General features: G+C 44.0%; 1 protein-coding gene across 1 annotated transcript; it reads right to left on the bottom strand.

Annotated features, from left to right (window-relative positions):
• Window positions 1-3,894: 3,894 nt before the first annotated feature.
• On the bottom strand, window positions 3,895-17,903 carry LOC118090360 (coagulation factor IX-like). The gene is made up of 8 exons (XM_035126015.3): window positions 17,770-17,903; window positions 12,047-12,210; window positions 11,563-11,590; window positions 10,826-10,939; window positions 9,201-9,329; window positions 8,042-8,214; window positions 5,997-6,111; window positions 3,895-4,856 (listed from the first exon to the last, which is right to left on the bottom strand). Exons 1-8 carry the CDS (start codon window positions 17,834-17,836, stop codon window positions 4,312-4,314), a joined length of 1,335 nt encoding a protein of 444 aa, XP_034981906.1. The 5' UTR covers window positions 17,837-17,903; the 3' UTR covers window positions 3,895-4,311.
• Between the last annotated feature and the right edge of the window lie 404 nt (window positions 17,904-18,307).

Below are 18,307 nucleotides of genomic sequence, written 5' to 3'. Positions count from 1 at the left end.
CCTGAGGAAGATCTCCAGAGAATCCAGAAGTGTGTTGTGTTTTTTGTGACTTTTTGGTTGGACCTAATAGAGGTGTTACCAGCTGCTGACTGACTTTTCTTATTGATGTACATGGCTGCCTTTGTTCTTCTTAGTTTACTTTGTACTTTTTGCAAAACAGACAGAGTTCAATATCTACATTTGCACCAAACAGCAATACTCCTGTCTGCAGTAAGGCTGTACTTTTTGGTTATCTTAATTATTTAAGATTGCATTGGGGTAGAATGGTCCCACCTCATTAATTAATTAATTAATTAGTTTACATAATTCATTCCTTTTTTGTGTGCAAAGCTTATCTGCAATGGCATCAATAAACCAATAAGGTGCTATGTCAAGACTGAAGGGATTAGTGCAGGAGTTGCCAACCTTCTTAAGCCAATAGGTACATTTGGATTACTCAGCCTCCTCCCAGGAGAAACAGAATGAGAGAAGGTGTGCATGCACACTCATTGCTTTTCCAAGTGATCTGACTAAAAGTAGAATTAATCATGGGCTTTGAAAAGCACCTGTAAATGTCATGGCCCCAATTCAGCAGCTGCTAAGGCTTGTGGGTCAGGAGCTACAGACATTCCAGCCAAGGGACTCAGCGACATTAGTAAAAAACAAAGAAACCCCAGCGTTGTAAACATGCAACACCAGATGGCGCTGAAGAGCACAAAACTTTTCTAGGCAATTTTACGTGTGATTTTCCCCCCCTTTTGTTATAACGATTTAATTTATAACTTATTTATAGTATGTGTTTTCCCCTGTGTGTAGAACCACCCAAGGAATCAGACCAGGTGCAGGGCTGTGAGTCTGCTGGTGGAAAGCAGGAGCAGAAGCTGATGAACATGAGCCCCCCCCCCACCAAGAGCCTCCTGCAGTGATGGCTGATGTCCAATGGGAGGGCAGTAAGCAGGGAGGCCAACAGTAGTCTAGTTTTGTCCCCATCCTCCTTGCTGCTGAGTCCTATAAGGGCAACACCAAGGTTGAGGAGGAGGAGGAGGAAACTGGCAACCAGCCCCAGCCCCTGGACTTGGATACAAGCAAGAAGGTAATCAGGAGGGCACTGGCTGAGGGCAGATTTGAGGTTGGTGGGGCAGTGTACTGTGTCCCATCTGCCCTAATGGACCAGTCTCTACCGACCTTCTGCATCTGTAGGGTCAGAGCGTGGACCCCCATGAGCACCTTCCCCCAAGGAACACACATACCCCTGTCAAGACCTTACCGGCCCAGCACTGAAGGAAGTGTACCAGGCCAGAGGGTTGGTCCTTTAAGAGTCACAAGGTGCTGGAGAGACCGCCTGGAACCAGAGGCTTAAAAGGGATTGGTCAGCTTCAAACCTCCACCAGGGCAAGCTGCCCACTCAGAGTTATCTGTGGCTATGTATCTTTCTCTATGGAATATGTTACTGGACTAGACCGCGACATTAAAAATGAAACTACCAACTTCCTCCTTCACCTCTGTGTATTTCTCAAGGGAGAAAATGTCAAGCACCCTCAGATTCTCATGGTCAAGGGGGCAATGGAGTGGGGTGAGGAGCTCAGGGCTCAGAGGCTTCATGGGCACCAAGCTGGTTACCCCTAGATTACTGAAATGGTCCCCAAAGTCTGGAGTTTTGTTCCTGTAGGAGAGCTGGAACTCTTTTAAATTATCAGTCTTGGCTGTTGAACCACAGTTTTACTGCAAAGCTTGCAAAAGAACATGCGTGTTTATTTTGGGTGGTGATGTTGTAGCAGGCACTTATTGAGCTAAAGCGAAACTGCCATCTGATTGCAGGGTACATTATGCATCTACAAATGCTAAATTGCTAATGCCTTCTGATGCTTTTCTAATGTATCAGTTCAACAGTATTATACCACTCAGCAAGAAAATGATACCTTGAATCCATTATAGCTTGAATGATGGGATCCTATCAGGCGCCAAATATGTGGCTTCCAACAGTTTTAAAAGATAGCCATGTCTATATTGATTTTCACCAAAATAATAATGTTATGAGTTGCGTGGGGAAAGAGCAGTCTGTATGCCAAGACCCTTCTAATACCTGGGTACAGCAATTGTTAAAAATCTAAGGAAAGATTTTAGTTCCTAGAATAGCCAGGCTAGCTTCCTGGTAAGGTAATGGCCTAAATATGAGCTATTAAGGAAACAAAGGAAGTGGTTCGGTGCCAGAAAACAAATGGGTGGACCCTCCTTCCTTAACTCAGTGGTAGTTAAAAAGACAAAGGCTGGAAGTAGCAGGCTGGGAAGGCAGAGGGTCGGAGCCATGCTTTTTCTGTTTGAATCCAAGGTTGTGGCTATGGGAGAAGCAAGACCATCTTGGAGTCTTATTGCTGTGAACCCTCCCATCATAGGCTCAGATTGTATATGTGTGTAAATAAATCATATATTTTAATGACCACAGTCTCTGCTGTACTTCATTCTGAAGGAAACACAAACCCTGGGTAAGCGCCTGGAACCCCTGGAATCTCACACTGCTCAGAGAGTGGGGTGGGGTGCAACAGTATTTTAGCCTTTTAATCTCATCTTGCTAGATCTGAATGGTATGCACTTTTACTGATGAATCTGGCTGGTTCTGCAAACCTGAATGTACTGTCTTAGAATGCAATCCTATATCTGTTTACCTGGGAGAAAGCTCCATGGGGTTTACTTCTGAGTAGACAGGTCTAGGATTGCAATCTTAAGACTTTTAAAAGCTTTACATTCCCATTGAAGGGTTTCATCTCACCCAATTCAGCAGACACCGGCTGCTCCCCTGGTGCCTGCACACAGGTCTCTGAATTTTCCTGCATGTTTTCCTCCACTGCCAATTCCTCAGGCACTGGCTCTTCCTCTTGCATGTTCACACACACCTACAATTTCTCCCTCACCCCCTCTTCCACAACAGGCTCCCAGGGAGTGGAGAAATCAATCAGAAGCAGCTTATCAGTTCTAGCCACCACACATTTCCCCAATGTGGGTTCCCCCCCTTGTTTTCAGCTGCCCACCCACACTCTGGATCTCTTCGGCCATCCATTCCAGCTGGGTGCCTTGCAGCTGGGTCCTGGGTCACTCTCAACCCCCTGTAGCATCTCATTCAGCAGGACCCTCAACTTGCATGGAGCCACACCCTTCTCTCCAAGGAGGCCTTTCACACACTCTGCAGCTGCTTCACCTCAGCAAACTGTCGCTGGATCATGTGCTCAAGCCGCCCCATGTCTTGCTGGCTTCACTGCTTCATCTGTTGCTGGAGCTGAACTGCTCAAGGAGTGTTGCTGTTCCTTCTTCCACTTCACCTCTGGCACATCTTGGTCACAGGTCCCCTTCCAGGAAACACAAAACCCACTTCTCACACCAGTGTTGCATGACACCCCAATACCGAACAGTTGCAGATTTCCTTGGGTTTCAAGCACTTACCCAGGCTTCATGTTTCCTATGGAATGAGGTACAGTAGAGACTGTGGTTTCCTTATAATATATGGTTTCTTTACACATACATATGTACAAGCTGAAGCTATGATGGGGCAGTGGGGGGAGGTTGTTTGGTAGAATCCACAGCCTTGGATTCTAACAGAAATCAGCCATGGCTCTGTCTCTCTGGATTCCCAGCCTGCTTCTAGCTTCCAACTTCTAGATTTAAACACTTGCTGGATCCAGGAATTAGAAGGGTCTTGACATTCAGCCTACTCCCCTGCCCATCAACTCATAACACTATGGTACTCCAAACTACACCCCCCAAAAAAATTCCTCTCATTTTGAAATATACTGGTAAACTATGCTGTTAGCATGTTTGTAAATATGTGTTAAATCTATCTGTTGAAAGAGTCACACACATATACACACTGAATGTTTTGTCCCATGTGGCGAGTTTTGTGACGTTTTGAATTCAAAATGGTGCTGTTTTTAATGCGGTAATTTATTTGTGGTTTTATGGCACTTCATTCTTATACACGTAATAAGTGCTGATAGCATGGCAAGAGCATTAAAATGCTAAGTTTCCAAAGTAGTTTACAGAACTTTGCTTTATAACAACCTGCGGAGGTACTTTTGAAAAACGGGTTGTGAGCTGAATCTGGTGTGGCTTGTGATACTAAATATTGGCCTTCTACTACCTTTTAACTATCCTTACTCTTCCGGACAACAATTCCTATGCAAACTGTTTTCAGATTTGTGCTGCTGGGCTTCCTTCTTTGTTTTTAATTCTAGAAAACAAATTCAGAACAATACCTTAGGATGATTATATTCCCCCGCCCAACCTTACACCACCATGAGATGATTATTTTAAGGAACTGAAGACATCTAGCCCCTGGCTAAATTATGCAAGCTTTGTTGTGTTTCTTATCCACTGAACATAATCTGCAACTCCAGTGAAGACATCATAATCGCCCTTCAATGCACACTCTTCGCAGCTGCTCGCTATGCCTGTTAGGAACCAGGTGCCTTCCACATCTATGGCATAAGGGCCTCCACTGCCTCCCTGGTGCGTTTTCTTAGCTGTGGCAGAGACACCAGCACAGAACATGTTTGGCAAGAGGGTAGACTCGTTATCCCTCTGACAAGTGGTCTGGTCAACACGGTGCACCTTCAGAACCTGGAGGACACTGGCTCTTTTTCCTTGGTCCTTTGGTCTCCACCAACCGCTCACCGTGCCTGATCCATGCTGCAGAAGGTTGTTTGTGAACTTCTCACCCGCAAGGCAAATCGGGGTGATGTAATGGTTCAGCTGCAGCGGTGAATCCAGCTCAAGAAGTGCAATGTCATTGTGGTACTTGTGGGTAATGTTGTATGCAGGGTAGCGAATCGCCTTTACCACCCGACGTTGTTGTTCAGTGTGGTCGAAAGCATCCATTTTGTGCTCACCTGATGAAAAAAAGAGCGATTGGATATGCACAGGTTCTTTAAACGGGAAATTTGGCATTCCGGACATACACTTAGTTTTCAACACTGCATGCTCCAGGCTGCGTCAGATTAAAGCAATGATTCCAGCACTGAACTCAAGGCACCAGTGTTAAGTATACAATATATAATGAAATGGAAAAAAATAACTCTACAATGTGTCTGTGTTGAACTGTGAAGCATTGCATGGATAGTTCTGTTGAAGAGCAGCCTAACAGGTTAATCATTAGAGTGGCTGCATCACGGGGCTTTATCTCTGCTGGCTCAGTCACATGAAAGAGATACTATTACAGATCTGTGTATATGCTAATCTGCGGGCATCCATCTTGGTTGTGTGAGTTCTTTGTTTTCAAGCAACTGGAGAGAATGGATATATTAATTCTGTTCTTCAGTAAATCAGCCTCAGGCTAATGGACTGGATGCAATATATTTATAATCAAGATACTTATTTCTTTTCAGCTACTGTTGATCAGGATCATAGAATGGTAGAGTTGGAAGGGACCCTGAGGATCATCCAGTCCAGCCCCCTGCAATGCAGGAATCTCAGCTAAAGCATCCATGACAGGTGGCCACCCAACCTCTGCTTAAAAACCCTCCAAATAAGGAGAGTCCGCAACCTCCCAAGGGAGACTGTTCCACTGTTGAACAGCTCTTACTGTCAGAAGCTCTTACTGTCAGAAGTTTTGTTTAGTCAGAATCTCCTTTCTTGTAACTTGAAGCTATGGGTTCAAGTTTGATTGTCTTTTGAATATTTTAAGATATCTGTTTCTTATCAACAATTTAGATACTTTGCTTAGTTTTTTATGGGCTGCTTAGAGGTTGTCTTACAATGAAATGACACATTAACGTTGTTAAAGGAAAATAAATAGACGGACATGAATAATGATCCTGAGGAAAGGGCATGCACTTAGTACATGCTCAACAGCATTCTCCCTACCCCACCCCCAAAGTCTAGGAACAGAGTAAGGCCCCCAAGAAACCTGTATCCAGCTTTCTCATTCTTCCAGCCCTCCTGGTTTGCTCTGAGAAGCCTCCCTGAGACTCTAAGCAAAAATGCAGCCAAAGGTTGTTCCAGCCACACCTCAAAGTTGCTCTATCACTTACCTGCCACAACAGTGTGTAGCCCATAGTCAATGCAGTGTGCTGCGGTGGCAATCCACTTCTCATTGATGATTGTGCCACCACACAGTTCTTTTCTCTCATAGCTGAGCATATAAACCTGTGAGCGAAAAAAACCAGGATGAGATCAGGATCGACCCATTAAAGCATATATGCAGTTACAGTCCAATGGTAGTGTTAATGGCAGCTGCCCCTAGAGGGCAGCAAAGGCTGGATGGTGCAGCAGCACACTGAAATTTGCAAAGAATAAATGGAAGAGTACTCAAACAAAAGACTTTTTTTTAAAAAAAAAACCCAGAGAGAAATACAGTAGCAGGTTAAGTGTATTTACTTATATCTCAAGTGCCTTTGCCTACATGCATAGAAATCAAAAATCAGGAAGGCTTGAGTGAATGTTTCAGGATGCAATCCTATGCAGATTTACAAAGGTAATGGTAAAGGGACTCCTGATCCTTAGGTCCAGTCGTGACCGACTCTGGGGTTGCGGAGCTCATCTCACGTTATTGACCAAGGGAGCTGGGTCATGTGGCCAGCATGACTAAGCCATTTCTGGTGAACCAGAGCAGCACACGGAAACGCCGTTTACCTTCCCGCTTGGAGCGGTACCTATTTATCTACTTGCACTTTGATGTGCTTTCAAACTGCTAGGTTGGCAAGAGCTGGGACTGAGCAATGGGAGCTCACTCCGTCGCAGGGATTCGAACCGCTGACCTTCTGATCGGCAAGCCCTAGGCTCTGTAGTTTAACCCACAGCGCCACCTGCGTCCCCCTTTGCAGATTTACCTGGCAGTAAAGTGAAGCAACTTAGTTAAAATGTAGAATTCTCTCGTGCAAGAGGCTGTGATGGTAGGGTATGTCATTTTAGGTAGGGAAACTTAATTTCTTCCAATTTCTTCAGTGAGGTGTCTGAAAAATATGTTTTTGGGTGTGAGGAATTCAGTTTTGCTGTTATTTTTGTGAGTGGCCAAGTCTACATTTGAGGAAGAAGCACATAAACTGCTTTCAGAAAACCAAAGAATTTTAATCTGATCTTCTGAAAATGTCAGGTAATGCTAAACAACAGCAACAATTTACTTGCAAGTATTTGGCAATCATTTTAATGATTTCTATGCAATTTTACACACATTTTACTTGTCAAGCAAAACTAAATTATATTAATTTGACCAAAATAACCTTTGAATTCCAAAGTCATGTTACAACTTTTTTTAGCATCCATCATTTTTGGAATTTGAAAGTTGAATATTCAACTGGTCTTATATAGGCACTAACTTGGATTTCAAATTCTCTACCACCCTTTATCAAAAGGTCCCAGGGCGGGTTCAACATTAAGAACACATTTTACGGAGCATAATTAAAACAAACATAAAAAGCATAGTAATATATAGCATAGTAATAAAATAATAATCATAGTAACAGTCTCCCTTACCCCACAACTTTAACACGCCATAGATTATTTAATGGCCAAAGGCCTGGGTAATGTTTTGCCAGGCACCTAAATGTGTATAATGAAGGCACTAGCTGAGCCTCCTTGGGGAATGCATTCCACAGATGGGGAGCTACTGCAGAAAAGGCCTGTTCTCATGTTGCCAGCCTCCAGACCTCTCATGGAAGAGGCACATGAAGAAGAGCTTCAGAGAATGATCTCTAGGTCTGGGCTGGTTCATATGAAGAGAGGTGGTCCTTGAGGTATAGCAGTCCTGATTTGTTTAAGGCTTTATAAGTGAGCACCAGTACTTTGAATTGGGCCTGACATTATATGCTCAAACTGTCTTGTTCTGGTGAGCAATTAAATTCTGCACCAGCTGGTTTCCGAACTGTCTTCAGGGGCAGCCCCATGTATAATGCATTGCAGTAATCCAACCTCCTTCGGCATGTGGTTCCCAGACGATTGCCCAGAAGGGAATGTGGCCCTGAGACTGAAAAATGTTTCCCACCCCTTTAACTAGAGGGAACGGTTCTCCTGCAGATTGCCTGATGTGGGCCTTCTATAGCCACCACATTTGCAAAACATCGAACTCTTGTTGCATTACCTGCCACGGAACTTCCCCCTTCTTGCTGTTTGTGTTTATTGGCCCGGGAGGCGTTGGTCCCACAAGAGCAATCTGGGCTTTATTGACAGACACTTCTCTGGGGTCATTGGTAGCATTGCTGCTTCTGTTGTTCATTGCCTCTGGAGCTCCAATCCTCCCGCATGGAAAGGGCACTGTGGAGAAACTACAAAATCACTCATGCACTGGAAAGTAGGCTCCGGTGCACAAGCACACCTGCTAGAATTTGAGGATTAGCCTTTCCTTGATGTGAGGCTGCAGCTGCAAGCATCACCGGCTCATTCGTGTGTCCGCTTTTGGAGGGTAATCCATAAACTTGAGAATGTGCTTTATGTTAAAGTGGACCGTTGGATCAGGTCCATATTGACCGGCAACAGCACTCCAGGAATTAAGACAGGAGGCATTTCCAGCACTCCTAGGACATGATGGGGAATGAACATAGGACTTTTGCCTGCATCACAGGTGGTAGAGCCTTTCTCCATTTGTCCATTGGGTTCAGGATTGCCTCCACTGACTGAGACATACAGTAGTAGGATATACCAGAGATTGAAGCTGGCACCTTTTGAATGCAAGGCAGGTGTTCTATCATGAACCAAAGCAGCTCACAACAATGCCGGAAAAGAATCCAGTAGTAAGGAAATCCATTGCAGCACATTGCAAGATATAAAATAAGCATGGATTCAACAGGCTGTCTCACATTACAGTATACTGTACTGCATACCACCAAGACTGGGCAACCCACTAGCAATTCACACTAAAGTTTATTGATAAACATAACAAGACAAAAGTCTAAATTAATAGCAAAATAGTACACCAGCCTGAGATCTAAGAAACATCCCCCTCCCGACTTCTCACTTTTTAAAAAGGCTTCTTTAGCGCTTCATGAAGAGGCAGGAAAAACTAAAGCCTCCTCCCCATCCCATCCCAGATGCAACTGACTAGTGAACCTTCTGGTATGACAACTGCAGGTAGCTATTGGCTAGTACCCATTCCACCCAGATTTGGATAGTCTGCACACAAATCCCTCACCTGGAGGGATTTCAATGGAACCTGTTCCCACATCAGGTTTGGAGTTTTATTCCACTAAAAGGGTAGAAGATTCATAGGTCAAACATTACTAAACAGTGCTCAAATTTTTTACCTGTTGGTTCACAACTCTTCTGGTCTTCCATCAGTCTGTACCCAGGAGCACAGGAACAGACTGCCCTCCCTGTAGGGCCATTCTCACATATCTGCTTGCAACCTCCATTCTTCGCTGAGCATGCAAGGTCTGATGGGGGGAGGTTTGAAATTAAATTGAATTTTACTTGAAACTTGCCAAAATATAAGAACATACTTGTGGCATGAAACAGGTACAACAAGGATGCCCCCAAATCAACCAAATTTTTGATCTGGTTAACACTGGCATGGTAATCTCATGATCTCCATTTAAAACTTGCATTTCATTCTGTTGGCTCAAGGCAACATGCATCGTTCCTCCTCAATTTTAACCTCACAACAACCCTGTAATGTAGGGCTAGTCAGTGTGGTGCCCTCATCATCTCCAGCCAGTGTGGCTGATGGGAGTTGGAGTCCAATAACATCAGAAGAGCAAACACTTTATTTGTGGACAATGCTTTAAGAGACTTTGATAACCCAAGATTGTGGGAATTCAGATTGGGTCCTCCAATCAGTAAGGTCTAAAACCACAGCATACAGGTGTCATAGGTAGTGGATCAGACCCTTACTGCAAAAGTACACCCCACTCCTCCTCAACTTTATTGCATCATCATATCACTGAGCTCTAAAAAATGGTCTTATGCTGATGACATCATTGGCCACAGATCCACAGCCTGTAGTGTCGCGGCAAATTCAGAAGCGCAGGGTCCCTTTGTGATAGTCACACCCCACCACCTCAGAGCCACACCCCCTTCTAAGATTATACCATATTCTAAGACTATACAATAATCTTATAATTATACAATGATAATAATTAGGGATGCATTGCAAAATGATCAGTGCAGATAGCCATGTATTGCCTTTCAGATGGATCTACTCTTTTCTGCACAGGTAAAATGATTTGGAATGCTCCAATAACTTCCTTTGGAATGGCTTATGTTGTTGTTGTTTTAAGTTCCATTGAGCGTAGAAGAACTTGCACACCATTCTGTTGAAACTGAAGCACCTGATGATTTCAGTGTTCCTAAATACTCAGCTGTGGAGCAGGCAGAACAATTCCTCCTCGTGGCACTTCAAATATGAAACAACCACCCAGGACAGGTCCACCTTTTAGAATTGCTGCTCACTTTCTAGTGTGTTGTTACAGCCCTACTTAAAAAAATAACACCTTAACTTGTTTAGATTGCTATTATAATTATTATCAAAGGTAAAGGTAAAGGACCCCTGGACAGTTAAGTCCAGTCAAAGGCGACTATGGGGTTGTGATGCTCATCTTGCTTTCAGGCTGAGGGAGCTAGCGTTTGTCCACAGACAGTTTACCGGGTCATGCGGCCAGCAGGACTAAACCACTTCTGGCGCAATGGGACACCATGACGAAAATCAGAGTGCATGGAAATGCCTTTTACCTTCCTGCCGGAGCAGTACCTATTTATCTACTTGCACTGGCATGCTTTCGGATTGCTAGGTTGGCAGGAGCTGGGACCAAGCAATGGGAGCTCACCCCGTCGTGGGGATTCGAACTGCCAACCTTCCGATCAGCAAGCCCAAGAGGCTCAGTGGTTTATTTGTGGTTCCAGGTAACTGAGCACCCATTCCCCATTAACATACCAATCTCACAGTTCCTTCCTTCATATCCATCTAGGCACAGACATAGGTAGTCATTGGGTCGGCATTGACATGTTCCACCATTCATGCATGGTCTTGACTTGCATCCCTCGCCACCTTGGAAATCAAGATTCAATTGTAACTGTAACTAAGGATATCCATCAGTCATATTGTGATCTACAAATGGCTATCAATGCATTTTACCGCAGAAGCAAAAGATAAAAGAAAACACAGGGCAGTGAGTCAGGAGTAGCATGCCCCCCCTTCTCCTCCAGCCCCACTGCAAGGAGGACATTGGAAGTGTGGAAGTGTGCACTCCTGTTTAATGATAGCTATGGTTTAATGTCACATAAAAAAAGACAGCTGTGGTTGGCTTAAATGATGCCTATTGTCAAAAATAGTTCAAAGCAAAGCCATGGGAGATTGTAGCTATCATTGTTGAAATCCAGTGTGATGCTAGGCATATTCAATGTATTACTAAAGACCCAAGCTTCTTCCATGCGATAGCACAGTTCAGTGGTCTGTGGGCTGCTATTTGATGAACGCAGAATACTGCGGCAGCCTGTGTTAGCCTGGTTCGCTCCAGAAACTGTGGACCAAAAAACTCATTGGCCCCACACCATGCCAGCTGGGAGTGATGGAAGTTGGTGTCCAAACCATCTGGTTAGTGAACACATTTGGTGGGTGAAGGTAGTCGGGTTGGTGAAGGTAATCAAAGTCAGACAAAAGATACTGCTTACCGTAAGTGTATGTATTCCAAAATATGATCTACAAGAAAAATTATTAACATTAACCTCAATGGTAAATGCAGGCAGAGAAACAGCAAACAGGTTTATAGAACATTCATATTACTTTAGTATTGACATCCAGGCATTTCACAAGCATTTTGGCAGGTTCACACCATAGGTCAGCACTGCCCTTCTGTTCTGAAATATGTCCCAGAGTGGTTTAACAATCAATCCCTCTTCCAGAGAATTCTGGGAACTGGAGCTCTGGGAGGGGAACAGGAGCCTCCTAACAACTCTCAGCACCCTTCCCAAACCACAGTTCCCCTAATGCTTTGGGGGAAAGCCATGACTGTTAAGGGCTGCCCTGGTGCTTCAAGTGCCTGCTGTGGATGTGGTCCTAGTTGCGTTTAGTAAAGAACATTACAAACATTCCCACCCACCCACCTGCTCATTCGCCAAAGTACTCAATGACCAGCATTTGAGATCTCACGATTACCGTTTGCAAGTCGTCTTCAAAGACTTCTCTTGCTTCCTCATAATTGCATACTTCCTCAATACACTCACGCTCAAGGTTTCCTTGCAGAACTTCTTCCAGTAAGCCAGTATTGTGCCTCTTATGTCGGTGCAATAGAGCATTTGCCTCATTCTTGTTAACAAAAACTTAAACAGGAAAAGAAATTAGAAATCCACTGAGAAGGCTGCTTCCAATGCCATCCACCACCACCACCCCGTCCCTCGGAATTGCATGAGTGTGAGGGGGCCTCCCTGCCCTAATCATTGCATCACTGGTGCTGCTTCCAGCCCTGTATTCCCAATGCTACCAGGTGATGCCAGGAATTGAACCTGGAATGTCCAATGATCACATTCTAAAGTACAGCGGTACTTCGGTTTATGAACTTAATCCGTTCCAGAAGTCCGTTCTTAAACCGAAACCGTTCTTAAACCGAGGCGCGCTTTCCCTAACGAGGCCTCCCGCAGCCGGTGCCCTTCCGCTGTTCGGATTTTGTTCTTAGACCGATGTAAAGTTCATAAACCGGGACACTACTTCCAGTTTTGTGGCGTTTGTAAACTGAATCATTCTTAAAGAGGACTGTTCTTAAACCGAGGTACCACTGTAGTTGTGTTCTATGTTATTAATCAAGAACTGCTAGGAGTTTTTTTTAATTTTGTTTTCCAATGTAGTTTTTATTAATTAAAAAAAATCAGTGTGGCATGAGCAAATTTTTATCTTGACAGTGTGGGCAAGAGAAAAAAGTTTGAGAACTACTGCTTTACAAGTACATAAGAAGAGTCCAGCTGTATCAGACCAATGATACATCTAGTCCTGCATTCTGTTCTCACAGTGGCCAACTTTTGGAAAATAGCAACTAAATTCAAAAGCATTACTGCCTCTGATCGTAGAGGCAGAACATAGTCTTCATGGCTTGTGGCAACTGATTGCTTTATCCTCCATGAGCAGGCATGCCAGGCCCCTTAAAGTTCAGCAGTGTCCGTGCCCGCATGCTGTGGGCTATGCTTGTGCCAAGCATACAAGCCATGGGGCGTCCGCACAACACGTCCTCGTGCCCCACACTGTGCATGCATGATGTCGCCCGGACCCGTCAATCCTGCAGGTATTAACCCAAGTGCAGAATAAAGTTGTGAGTTTTGTACTAATGAAATGCATCGTGTAAAATGTAAATCTTACATTATGCTACCTGTACATCTCATGAGCAACAAATGCCACGGTTATAAACGCAGACCTGGAATAATCCAAGGACAGCTGTGAAGCTGACATCAGACTGACCATGTCTTTTGGGGTCCATTTTTTTACCCCATGCTCTGACTTAAGGTAATAATTAAACTTCTGATTGCCACCCATGGCTTATTTGCAAAAACTGAAGCACACTCTGTAGAGCCAGTTATATGCTCTTTAGTCCTGCCGACTGCAGCGAAAAGGGGCTCAACTCTCCTCATAAAAAACAAGGTTACTCTGAAATGCATAACTTTGCCTGGATCGCGTTTCTAGTTTGCATTATGCAGCCACAGACACATCCTTAAATGAATGGAATGGGAATGGAAAAGAAAGCATTTAATCATTAAATCAAATGTGCATATTATTTTTTACTCTGTTCCAAGGGACCTTCCTGATGCAAATGGGTTGCTGTCAACAAGGGTTTTTCAAATCTTGTTTTAATTTACCAGATTTTATCCAGAAAGGGAAAATAGAGGGGAAAGACGGGTTGACATTTTGATGTCAATGTAATTCCAGGTAGAACAGAGAACCCCGTGTCTCAAACCCTGGAGAGCTGGTGCTAAATGGACCAATGGTATGATTCTGTAGAAGACAGGTTCCTATGTACCTCATGGAACCAAATATTTTAAGGTGATCCCACACATAATATCCATTTGATCAAAGCCTTTCTCAACCTCCTGCCCTGCCCAGATGTTTTGAACTACAATCCCAATCAGCCCCAGCTAGCAGGGGAGTTGCAGTCCAAATCATCAGGGGGGCAACAAGCTGATATTATGAAGGCTGGTTTAATGAGAACTCCCTGCAGATGTTCCTTTAAAAAAATTACTCATTTGGCTTCATACTCCAAGATCAAAATTATTTTATTGATTAAAGGCATTGTCTCCTGGGGTAGCTCAGGCAGTGAAGCATAAGACTCTTAATCTCAGGGTTGTGGGTTTGAGCTCCACGTTGGGCAAAATATTCCTGCATTGCAGGGCTTGGACTTGATAACCCCCATGGTCCCTTCTTTTTTTTTAAAGAAACTTTATTTCAATTCTTTAAAAAGGTTACATAAAACCATAAACAGATAACTGATACAAAATAGACAAACTATAGAAATATAATCAAAATTAAACATAGCTGAAATTGGAGAAAAGAAAAAAGGAAAACGAAAAAAAAGGAAAAAAAAAAACCTTACAGAAAAATATTATGCAGCAAATAGTCCGGATAATCGATTATTAATTAGATATCTGTTAATAATATATCAATCCTATATCATAGTAAAAATATTAAGAAAAAGAAAAGAAAGAGGCAAAAAAAGAGAAAAAGAAAAGGGAGGAAAAAAAAGAGAGATAAAAATTGCTTCCTGTTGTTTGAGTACCGCTTTCCTTTACATATTTTCTTTTATCTCGCTTTACTTCAGTTATTGTTTATACATAATCTCCAACTCCCCTGTATATCTTTCAGTCTAAGCAAATCACCAAATCTACATTTAATCCTTCTTTTTTCAAAAAGTCCTCAACATACTTCCATTCTTTTTTACAAATTTGTCTGGGGGTATTTCGGATTGCTGCTGTCATTTTTGAGAGATTCATAAATTCTACTAACTTCTCCTGCCATTCTAAAATAGTCGGGGTTTTCTCCCCTTTCCAATGCTGTCCAATTAGGAGTCTTGCTGCTGCGGATGCGTAGAGGAGGATGTTTTTCCTGTCTTCTGGGATATTCTCTGGTACCATGCTTAATAGAAATAACTCTGGTTTTTTTCAAATGTTATTTTTAGCATCTTTTTTAACTTTTCATATACCAGATTCCAGAATTCCCTAATTTTCTTGCACTGCCACCAACAATGATAATAGTTTCCTATTTTTTCATGGCACTTCCAGCATTTATTCGAGCTTGTTTTATAGATTTTCGCAATTTTCTCTGGAGTGAGATGCCATCTATACATTAATTTTAACATATTTTCTTTTATTCTTGCACAGGCCGTGAATCTCCATCCCTCTTTCCATAGTTTCTCCCATTGGTTGCTGTAAATGGGTCTCCCAATATCTTGAGCCCATTTAATCATGGTTGTTTTAACTATTTCATCTTTCATCTCCCATTCTAGCAAATGGTTGTATAATTTTGCCAATGGTTTTTCATTATTTTCTATCAGAATTTCTTGCAATTTAGATTTCCCCTCTTTAAACCCAATTTTTCTATGTTTTTGGAATAGGCTCTGTATTTGACAATAATGTAGCCAGCTTGTGCAGTGCTCTTTCATTTGCTGATATGTTTTTAATTTTAATTGTCCATTCTCTTTTATTAATAATTCCTGGTAGGTTGCCCACTTTCTTTCTGTATTTTTGCTAAATAATGAGTCATCTCTGGGGGGGGAAACCCACCACGGAATTTTGGATTCTAAGATGTCTCTATTTTCCCTCCATATCTTCAATAGTGGCTTTTTAATGACATGATCTCTAAACTCTCTATAACCTCCTTTCCCTTCCATCAAGTAAGCATGCCCCCCCCCTGGTCCCTTCTTTTCTCCAAGGAGCTCAGGGTGGTGTACATGGTTTTTCTCCTCCTCCTCCTCATTTAATCCCAACAACAATCCTGTGAGGTGGGTTAGGCTGAGAGGCAGTGATAGGCCCAGGGTCACTAACTGAACTTCCTGGCAGAATTGGGATTTGAACCCTGGTCTCCCAGGTCCTAATCTGACGCTAGACTACACTGGCTCTCAGAGTTCATTGTTCTTCATTATTATTAGTCTACATTTTAGCTATGACTTCAAGTTTACGTGTAGCTGCTTCCTTCTTCCTTGCATATCCGCCCCCCAAGTGGGTCTATTTTAAATCCGTACTCTAATAGAGACAAAGACCACATCAGATTAGAAATATCTGTTCTTTGGACCTGGGAAGAAATCCTATGCAGCAGAGCGGGAGTTACCTCTGATGAAATGTGTACAGATAACAACTTCAATCCCTGTTCTGTGCTATTGAAGGGGGTTAAAATTGTGCACGAACTTCCTCTGCCTGACTCTGCCCAACTCTTATCACATTCAGGTAGGTAGCCGTGTTGGTATGACACTGTCGAAATAAATAAATAAATAAATAGTCCAGTAGCATGTTTGTGTGCATGCACACGAAAGCTTATACCCAGAACAAACTTAGTTGGTCTCTTAAGGTGCTACTCGACAATTTTTAAATCTATTTCAACTCTTATCAGGTCATTGGGAAGGGGTTGGGGTGGGGAGTTCTGCTGCCACAGAAGCTGCCATGAATTCACCAAGCCCATGGCCAAGTGACCTGTCTCCCTGCAAAGCCCACAAGTGCTAACTGTTGCTGGGTACCCTTCTTATGAGTTCTTAGTCTTTAAAGTGAATTTGGACCCAGGGCCGACTTAAGCATGTCGGGCGCCCTGGTGCCGTAGTGCGGAGATCGCTCCGGCGCCCCCGCTCTGTTTCTTGCCGCGGCTGGTGGGTGGGCGCCGCGCCCCACGCCACCCAGCCTTCCCCTAGAGCTGGCCCAGTTTGGACCAGTGACTCTCCTTCAAATAGAGCACTCGTTCAAATAAAGGGTGCTCCTCCGTAAAGCAGGACATATTACCACCCTGCCAAGAACCCACTGGATCCTAGCACACGATGTAGGTATTAAGTAGCAAATAAATTAATAAGTAATAATAATTGCCAGAAGAAGATACCAGCCTCTCTGCTGGGCTGGCGGTGGTGCAACAGAAAAGCTGCCCCCTCCTTCTGCCCTGATAGGCAGGGACCAGCAGAGCTCAGCTTTAGGTGTGGCTGCGACTATCCCAGGTGTTTCTAGGGCCAGATTATGCCAGTTTAGGATTCCTCTAGCTCAGGGGTCAGCAAACCTTTTCAGGAGGGAGCCGGTCCACTGTCCCTCACACCTTGCGGGGGGCCAGACCCACCCTCTCCCAAAAGCACCCCCCAAACCCCAAAGGACCCCCTCTGCTGCCACTCATGCCACAGCTGCCAACGCTGCCTTGTCTCCAGCAGCATTGTCGCCATCCTCAGCCTTGGCCAGGGGTCCGCGGGGCGCATAGCCCATGCCACTGGCCTGGGTCCGCTGCCGCCACTTCCTCCCGCTCAGCTCTTGGCCATACGCGCCCGCCTCAGCGGGAAGGAAAAGGCATCGCCCAGAGGCGTCCACAGCTTTGGATTTGCTGGAGGAGCTTCTTGCAGCTAATCCGAAGCTGCGCAAGCGTTGCAGAAATCAGTCCCCGCATGGCAAGGCCTCCGCGCAGCGCCAGTTTAGCGCAGGGACTGACCGAGCAGGCAGCAGGGTCTGCAAGGTTTGCAGGCTGGATTAATGAGCCCTGATCTAGCTGTTAATGAAAATTGGGTCCTTCATGATACTCCTGTGGCGGGAGTATCTTTAGAAGATAGGATTTTAAAGATTTCATGCTGCTTGTAAATGTTTTGTCCCTTATCCGATGTCGGAGCTCCTCTCTCTTTTCAAGTCAGAAGAAGCACAGGTGGCCAGTTAGCTTTAAAATGAACTAACCTGCACATTCAGCATAGAGGTGGCATCCTAGGAGACAGGCAGCAAGGGTGAAGAAGCTGATTGCCATCTTCTTAAAAGCACCACGGCTGGTTTGCTAATGAATTGTGGACTGGGATGTCTCTTGGTTTAGGGGTCCGAAGTGCAAGTACATATTTGTTTTGATTTTGGCTTTACTCCAAGGTCATATTTAAATTTATGGTCACTGGATAGACATTTCTGAAATGGTTGCCGCTATGTAAAAAGTTATTTCATTTTGGGCTCAACCCTCAGTTCATTTCTTACTTTATGGTCCCTGAATGAACATTTCCAGGTGGTGCTGATTTATGCCCAAATTAAGTAAACTACAGTTTAGGGCGTTGGATTATGAGAGGAAGATTGGGGAGGTGGGGGAATGACTAAGGCCCCAACCATACCAGACCATCAAAGTAGTATCATATCACTTTAAATAGCCATGGTTTTGCCCAGGGAATCATGGGAACTGTAGTTTGTTAAGGCTGCTGAGAGCTGTTAGGAGACCATGATCCCCCCCCCTAGAGAA

This window comes from Zootoca vivipara, chromosome Z2 (genome assembly GCF_965207765.1).
Source record: "Zootoca vivipara chromosome Z2, rZooViv2.hap1.1, whole genome shotgun sequence".
Classification (NCBI taxonomy): Eukaryota; Metazoa; Chordata; class Lepidosauria; order Squamata; family Lacertidae; genus Zootoca; species Zootoca vivipara.
This window is presented reverse-complemented; position numbering and strand designations above follow the sequence as displayed.